Source organism: Pygoscelis adeliae, unplaced genomic scaffold (assembly GCF_000699105.1).
Source record: "Pygoscelis adeliae isolate BGI_AS28 unplaced genomic scaffold, ASM69910v1 Scaffold77, whole genome shotgun sequence".
Classification (NCBI taxonomy): domain Eukaryota; kingdom Metazoa; phylum Chordata; class Aves; order Sphenisciformes; family Spheniscidae; genus Pygoscelis; species Pygoscelis adeliae.
Window position 1 is genome coordinate 5,402,064 of NW_008825216.1, and position 9,024 is coordinate 5,411,087.

General features: G+C 37.3%; 1 protein-coding gene across 1 annotated transcript in view; it reads left to right on the top strand.

The window, feature by feature from the left end:
* The first annotated feature begins 201 nt into the window (after window positions 1-201).
* The window catches only part of GALNT2 (polypeptide N-acetylgalactosaminyltransferase 2), a 43,558-nt gene continuing 34,735 nt past the window's right edge, over window positions 202-9,024 (top strand). Inside the window, 2 exon segments of the mRNA XM_009329184.1 lie at window positions 202-307; window positions 6,430-6,583. Coding sequence (XP_009327459.1) covers window positions 202-307; window positions 6,430-6,583 — 260 coding nt within the window.

Consider the following 9,024-nt stretch of genomic DNA (forward strand, 5'->3'; position numbering starts at 1 on the left):
ATGCAAAAGCCTGTCTTGAATTTTTGTTCTGTTTATTATGTTTTTCAAGTAATGAAGGAAATAATCATTCTTTCTCTTAAAATCCAAAGTTAGCTCTATTGGACCACTTCCTGAGTTTAAAATCCACAAAGCTTTGTTATTGCTGTTTGCCTTGAAAACACAAAATTTAAATCAATTAAGGAGATGATTATTTTAAAGATTATGTACTTTTTTCAGGAGGACCCAAATGATATCGACCCCAAAAGGAAAGACGTACGTGGCAATGATGGGGAGGACAAAGCACAAAGTGTGGAGACGCTACCTCCAGGTATTGCAGTAATGTTTGTTATGAAAGATCCGTAGCCATAAAACATTTATCCTTGAAAGCCATAAAACAGAGCAGTTGTTCCGATTGATTCTTTGTAGTTTGGAAGTGCTAGGATTATTTTAGCAATAAGTACTTCTCTATTCTTAAAGCTTCAGCTTCCTTAAATCTTACCTACTTCACTACTCCTTTGGGTTTAAAACCATAGAGAATGTGACTCTTTGCTAGTATGTTTGTATTGTCCTGCAATAGGTTTGAGCTGCCTTAAAAGCCTCTGGTACAAAAGTAGTCCATTTCTCTCAATGGATAGTGCTGGCAGGCAACAGACAAGTTGCCTTGGGACTGTGCTTCCGACTGAAGATTCAGCCAAGGTTCATACTTCTTTAGTTTCGTCTGGCTTTTGATGTGGCAGTTTTTCCTGAGTGCACTGATGGCATACGTTATTTTTCTCATACTTGCTCAGTATTTGTCACATGTTGGCAAATAAAAAGAGCAACATGAATTTTGTTTAATTTAATGAAATGATCTTATGCCTTGAGGATGAGCTAGGAAAATTAAGCGTTAAGGAACCTTCATTTCATATGACTGCTTCCATAAAACTTCTTTTGCCGCTTAACTGTTTCACATCAATGAGATTTAATATATAGTAAAGATTGATGTACCAAGGAATACAGAAATAGTAAAATGGATTTGAATATTTTACACCGTATTCAAAGTTTACCATACAAGTAGGACAACTTCTGATCAGATAGCTTCACAACACATTTTACTCTTCTTTGATTAATCCTAATGTTTGGCTTACAAATTTGTCTTAGCCAAACATTTGAAATACTGTGAGGTCTTGAAGAAAGAACTAACCAAGGGAAACTTTCCTTTAAGCAGCTGGAAACTTCCATCCCCAATAACACGAGGCATGATTTTTGTTTTACTGTCTTAGACTCCTGGTATAGTGTAAGCTGTTTGACATTCATTGCTTTTTTCTGTAGTCTTTGGCCTACCTTGTCTTAGCTGCTTTCTGGAGAGGGGAAACAAGACTCTGGTTGTGTATGTATGCTTTTTTGGCAAAACCTTTACTTTGTGGATGAATCAGGAAATAAATCCTAAGAAGTTGAAGGGCCTGGCTTATTTAACTTAGTTTCTGGCAGATCTTTCCAAGTATTTTTTTTCCCTTAACAGAACTCTCTGCAAATATTGTCACTGGGATTATAGGTCAGCCAATTTTGCACCTTCCAGTTTATTTCCCCTTTTTGAATGTTTATGTATTCTGGGCCAAACCCTACACATTTCCCTTAAGACCTTCCTTTCCCAGTGGCCCTAAGTAGCCATTTGAATATTAAAAGAAGTGGGAAGTGTCACAAGTTGAAAGGGAGAGATATCAGAAGCTGCAAGGGTTGAAGCTAGAAGTAAAATTAAGTGTAAAGTAGAACAGGTCAGGGCTTTTTTCGTTTCATCTGTTGATTAGTAATCTCTTACGGCTTGATTTAACAGGCAGGAGAATTGTTACTGCAAAGTGGTAAGAGTTTCGAGTCAAACATCAAAGGCTACACAGACAGAATTATGCACTCTTAAATCACTATTTTGCTTATTTTCAATTCGTGTAGGCAAACTTCTGAATCCTTATGGCAGTGAAGCTTGGAGTTCATATTTCTGCAGATTCTTTGCATTGTTTTAAAGCAAAGTGATCAAATTTTATGAGGGCTTTGGTTCAGAACTTTCTTGCTTTTCCACTGAGGTTAGGAGACCTGTAGTTTAGGTTTCAGCATTATGCAGTGTAGTATCTTTCAGAACTTCTCAGAATTAAGGAATTGTTTATTATCTTTATCTTTAAATTGACTTTTTATAAAGATTAAACTGTTGGGTGTTTTACACTCTGATGTACAGAAGGTATCTGTCATTTGGTCTTTGTATATGCTGCAAAAGCCTGTTCCTACTTTTGTGAAAATAATGATGTTAGCTCTTGTAGTTAGAAGGATGGACCCTGAACTGTCTGCATGGATAACAAGCAAAACTGTATAACCAGTTATCTGTAATGATAGGAGTTTCAGCAGTTACTCAAACAGCCCTTTTTGTTAGTTAATGAAGATCTGGAATGTCTTAATGCCTGTGAGTCAAAATAATCATATTGATATCAAGTATCCTACTGCTTTTAAGCTGTATTGAGTCAGTAAGAGGAAGTGCAAGCTATTTAGGGGATTTTGTATCCATCTATTCCTACTCTTTGTTGCCTGCCACTTGGTTGCGTGCAGATTTATCTGCTATGCTTTTTTTTTTTCTTCAATCTCACTTCGAGTGCTCTTACTGTTATCTGACTTTTCCTTGATAGATCTGATTCATATTGCATGTGGTTGACAAGGCGTTCTGCTGGAGCCAGAGCCAGGCTTTGCATTCTTTCTGGCTCCTGAAGCCAAACTCACTTATTCTTATATTCTGTGGGCTGTCGCTACTTTCCAGGAAATTTAGCCCTATGAAGTGGTCTCCTTTCTTTCTTCTCAAATTTTCTCTATGCTTTCTGGACTAGTGTTTGGTTTTTGCTGGTTTTAAAGTCTTGGAAAATGGCAGATGATACATCTTAAATGATTTCTATCAAGCTCTACTTGGATGAAAACTGGAGTTGAATAAAATGTACCCAAACTAGCATTATTTTTTAAATACAGCTACTTTTTACAGAGCAAAAAAAATCAAAATATGCTTCTATTTAAAATCAACCAGCTTGTTATTAAAAATACTAGCAGTGAATTGCACTAGTTTTGTTGATTGCCTTCTCCAAGACTTAAGAGCTGGGAAATAGCTGGGACAAAAAGAAGCAACTTCACTGGCTTTCACCTTTTTCTTGTTTCTACACAGCTTCTGAGGCTCAGAACAGTCTGTAAAATAAACACTTCTTGTCAAAACCAAGTTTAGTACTGCAGCATACCCTGGTTCAAGGTTCTTAGTCGGTTTAGTGATTTTTTTTTTTTTTCTTTCTCTATTTGATTCTGATAGGAAATTCTGCAGGTCATTTACTGTTGAGTTTAAAAGATTAATTTATTGTCAGGTCTCAGTACAGGTAAATATACATTTACTTGAATTTGAAGTTACAAAGTTGCTTAATTTAAGTTTGAAATAATGTAGTTGCGTTTTCTGATACTCATTCCACCTGGCAAAGTCACTGAAACTCAGGAAACTACAGAGCCAGCTAACTCCCCAGAAGAAATTAAATCAAACACGCTCCTATTTGTGTACCCCAGGGAAGCATAGAACAGAAACAGTACCTATAATTTGAAAAGGTTTTGTTAAATCACTTCTAACTTCAAAATTTAGTTGATAAATTGTCAAAAAGGCAAGCCTTTCAGCAAAAGTAAGGCTGGACAGTATACTTAGAATCGTAGAATCATTGGGGTTGGAAAAGACCTTTAAGATCATTGAGTCCAACCGCTAACCTAGCACTGCCAAGTCCACCACTAAACCGTGTCCCTAAGCACCACATCTACACGTCTTTTAAATACCTCCAGGGATGGTGACTCCACCACTTCCCCGGGCAGCCTGTTCCAATGCTTGATGACCCTTTCGGTGAAGAAATTTTTCCTAATATTCACACTTTCTACTGGATGGAAGGCAACTAGAGGAGCGGATGGGGGTGGCAGTACTGAAGCAGGCATAGCATTAAAAGCCATTGGAAGTTGGAGTGTTTGAAAGTTGAAAGTCCTACATAAATGCATTTTAAGTGTAGATTATATTTTGTAAAATGCACTAAAATCTTTATTTTTAGATGTGAAAAGCAGTGACATGACATGTCCTGTATTTCAGAAAATATTCAACATATGTTCCAGATTGAAGCTATATTATAAATTAGAAGCAAGGGTGATAATATAGTTTAGTTACCAAGGAGGTTGCAAAAGCATTGGGAAATCCTAAGGGAGAGTGTATACGGGGAGATGATCTTGTGATCTCTGCTTTTTCTTCGTTTCCTGAATCAAGCCACTCTGCATTTTGTATAGTTTTGTTGCAAGTGAGGTTTGGTGTAATTTTTTTAAACAATTCTGTATTGGGTTATTTGTAGTGTGGCAGCTGGCTGAGCTGTAAACTTGTTTTCAAAGTAAGTTCCTGGAAATATTTTGAAGAAAGAACTTGAAAGGCTAAGAAAAACACTTGGCAGTCTGGGGGCTACCAACAACAGCTTGATTAGAGTTCTTCCAGTAACTGGAATTTGAAAATCTGTATTGCTCCTTCCAGTTATTTTCCTACAGTTTACCCTCTGGGCTGCTTCATCAAGTGTCTATTAAATGCTCTGCAGTCTGGTTTTGTTTAACTCTCTAGTTCTGGCTTCTGTGTGTGTATGCATGTTTTAACTTCTTTAGGATGGTAATTCAGATGTAAAAATAGTTGCTTAGTATTAACTGGCTAGCTTTTAAACCAGTAATCAAAAAGTATGGGTGCTTTTCTCTTACTCTGTGACTTTACTTGGATGTTGGAAGTTTCTTAAAAACAAACCAGCCAACCCAAAACCACCTCCACCCCAACCTTGATGTTTTTGCTTTACAACCTCCGCTAGGTTAACCTCTGATAACCAAATCACACCGTGGGTCCAAGTTGCTTTTGTAGATGATCCTGAGATTATAGAGAACTTTTAATCAAGTTGATGGTATTTGTCCAGTTAAACAATAGAAAATTATTTCGTTTCATGACGGAAAGTGTTCTTTCAATATCAGAATCTTCTAGCAGGAGTTAATGCACCATAGTTGGGGCATGGCTTATGGATAGAAAGCTGTAAATGAGGCCTGCCTTAGTTTCCATGCTGTGCAGGTTGAGAGACCAAGCAAAGGCAAACCCTGAAACATCTGCGCAACCTCTGACTTTTGTTAATAGCTGTTAGAGTAGTATTGCCTCTATGCATATCAGCTTAGTTCAGGATATGCCTGAGCTATATTTGTCTAAAAGCTGAGCTTGAATGGAGTGATGTCGTGGTTTAACCTCAGTCGGCAACAGCGCATCTCTGGAATGGAGTGACATCTCTGCAACCTGCTGCTTGCTGAACTTAATTGAAAGTACCTCAAAAACTTTGTATGTTAATTATGAAAACAATGAATATTAACTCCCCTCAATCTGTAATAGACAGTGACCCCAAAAGGCAGATTTTGCTTTGTATCTTTGTTTTTTTAATGCCAACAGCATGCTGTGTTCACCACAACATGCTTGCAGGAGATTCTCATACCCATCCATGTTAAAACAAAAATATCTGTATTTCATTAGAACTTGAGCTCCGATTTTGAGTTAAAGGTGGTACAAATTTGCTGTAGGTAGCATAGGTTTGGCTGTCAATAGGCAAAAAAGTAAACATTCAACCAGAGGTAAGAACTGATAGTTTTAAGACGTTTGGTAAATATCATACCGTTGTTTTACACCTGAAGATGGTCAAAGTCCTGAAATTTTGTTCCTGGTGGCTGGATGCTAATCTACCTTTCTGTGTTAGTGCCACAACCAGTCACATAACGCAGTCCTTGTTAAAGAGGGATTAATCTGTGAATCAGTTCTGATTGTAAAGGAGGTTGCAGTTATGTCATATTGGAGAGTGATCCAGTGCTCTGCCTACATGAAATGCTGGGTTTTGAGAATAATGTTGCCTTGTACTTGTAAAAGGCCTGTTCCTCAAATGGTTTGATTATAACTGACTGTGTTTTTACTTACGTAATGAGACAGTAAAGTAAATTATAATGTCTTTGAAGTCTGGACTAGATCTTGGAAAAAAAAAAAAAATGTTACTTGGATAACTTTATAGCCAGATCATCTGCCGTATTAATGCCTGTCAATATGTGGAGGTTGTTTTTTTTTTTTTAAATGGAAGCTGTGGTAGTTGGGGTTAAAAAAACAACAAACAAAACAGCCAAGATGAAGCATCGTTCAAGCATTACTTGTATAAACGGAGATCTGTAAAATTGTTCAATTTTATATTAATTCACAGGTGTTCTAGAGGAATTTAATATGCAAAAGTGACTGTTGATGTTACACTGTTAACAATACTGTTGAGGTTTAATTACTTTGTTGCAAAATTAAAACCCAGCTATTTCATCAGTTATGTTTGTATTGTTGATTGCTGTTCTTTAAATTGCAAATATTAAATTGGATATTTTCCTGTTTTTCTATTGTAGGAAAAGTTCGGTGGCAAGACTTTGATCAAGATGCTTATGTTGGCGCTACCATGGTGCGATCTGGTCAGGATCCATATGCCCGCAATAAGTTCAATCAGGTAGAAAGTGACAAACTGCGAATGGACCGAAGCATTCCTGACACTAGGCATGATCAGTAAGTGCCAAGCTGAGCCCTATTTGACTTGGATTACCTTTTTTGTATTTATGGCTTTTGAGCAGCAGGTGGTTTTTCTAAAGCAGGAGCTCTCCAGCTTTCAAAATGACAGGAACAGTAAACTGTGGTGCGATCCTTAAACAGTGGGTTAAAGAACAATGAATCTTATTCAAGTTTTTCTGTTTCCATCAGTGTGTATTCTATATCCAAACTGGTGCTGTGTTTCAGTCTCTTTTTGTTCCTGTTCATCGGATGGCTATTCTTGGTTTCTACATTTGTAAGTGTCTTTCACTGTGAGGATGATCAAACAGTGGAGCAGGTTGCCCAGAGAGGGTGTGAAGTCCCCAGGCTTAGGGATATGCAAAGCCCAATGCACAGCCTGCTGTAGCTGGCCCTGCTTTGAGCAGGGAGTTTAGACTAAAAGATTTCCAGGGGCCCCTGCCAATCTCAGTCGCTCTGTGATTCTGTTCTTCGAAGTATGTGACGAATGTCAGCTCCAGATCTAAAGGAATCCATTTATGCACACCCCGGTGAACACAGGACAGAATTACACTTCAGATGCTTAAAACTTTTGCTATGTCAGGCCGCTTGTGCAGATTCAGGAAATAGTACACTTCAGAGAAAGGAAAAACATTATTTTCTTGTGGGTAGAGAAGACTTTCATTTAAAAAAGGGTTTGAGTGACTTGCACTAATCTTGTTTAAGGAGAATTGATTAATATTAAAACAACAGTTGCTCATTAGGACTTGCATAACTTAAAGGAAAAATAACAAAAGCAGGTTAAACTTGGTTTTAAAAACTAGGCAGGCATAGTCTCAAAGCATAAAATTAGCCAACTGTATATAGTTAATTTGCCTAACTAATTGTGCAGTTAGGATGAACATACATTCACAGCTTTGTAAGTAGAAGAAGCTGGAGGAGACACTAGAGGGAGAGAGAAAAGGAAGGTGCTTGGTTTTTTTTCCATGAAGCTCTTTAATCAGGAATGGCATGGCGAAGGAGATCTGTATAGAAACTCAGATACTTCCTGTGTCATTTTTAAATCCCTTGTATAATAGCATGGGTTTAGGTTCCTTTAAGCAGATGATTTGTAGATTTGTAGAGTAAAGAAAGTCTTGTATAATTTGCCATTAATTCAATGGGAAAGTAGGAAGAATCTGGTGTTTCATGGGTTGCCATGAAAGCAGTGAAAAGCATGATGCCCGTGGTATACTGAGGAGTTTAAAATGACTTCTGAATTTTCTTCATCACGTATACTTTTTTTTCACAAGAAATGCATTCTAACTTTTTAAACCAGGTATTATTTTCCCACAAGAGCAAAGCTCAGCCACCAACTTCTAGAAGCTTCTATGATTTAGATAGGCTGAATTTGGAATTTTTCTAGATATTTAATAACTTATGAGGGGAGTCTAACAGACAAATGCTCTCCTTTGAGACGAACTTAAATGAGAGAGATGACGGGAGACAAATTATATTACAGTGGCTATGTTTGTTTTAACTGTCAGTGTTGTGATTATATGCTGACCTGCCTGGGCTTTTTCACTAAATGGAGCTGGAAAAGAACCCTGCAATGGAGGGAGTGGGATATGTTTCTGGGGAAAGGCTGTATCTGTGCTGTGATTATTACTTAGACTTTGCCATGGAGGAGATTTAAGTGTATCGTGAAATTCGTCACTATACTCCATCAGTCTGTAAATGGTCATCTTTTTAAAGAAAAAAACCAACCAACCAAAAAAAAAACCCAAACCCCAAACTGAAGCAATCATTCCTGCAAATTGTCCATGATGCTTTCCCTGCCACGTTGCAATTAATTTTCCTTCTATTTTGGCAAGGACGTTCACTGCCGAAGCTGAAAAAGTCACATGAAATATTTGTTTGGGAACTGTCCAATGGAAAGAGCAAGAGCACTAGCCATAGGAAGAAGAATACGTTACAGATCTGAGCACGTGTCACTTGGAAGCATGTTATTTTCAATAAAATTGGAGGCAACTGGGTGAAGATTAAGACCTCTTATGGAGCTGCTACAATCTCTTTCTTTAAGAAAAGAAACCTGGATGAGGAAATACTTGTTTCTGCTTAAGCAACTTTTTATTAATTGTATTGGTGTGTCTAAGAGGTTGTCTGACTTTAAAATAACTACATAATACTACTATTTAATTGCTGAAATTGTCTAGGCTGTTTAGAAGCAGTTTATCAGGATTCTACATTAGATATGTAAATGTGTGTGTAATTATGCATCTCTTTTTATACTACCTTGTTTAGTCTATTCTGCATTGGACAAACTTTTACTAGCATCAGGTTAAGACCAAAGTTTTCTACTTGCTTTTTGTGAAAGCCTGCCAGCAGTACTAGAAAACACTTTGGTTCGCCTGTTTAAGCTGCTTGCCTTTATTTTAAGCAAAAGGGAGAAGCGAGAAACAGGCAGACACAACATAAGAAAG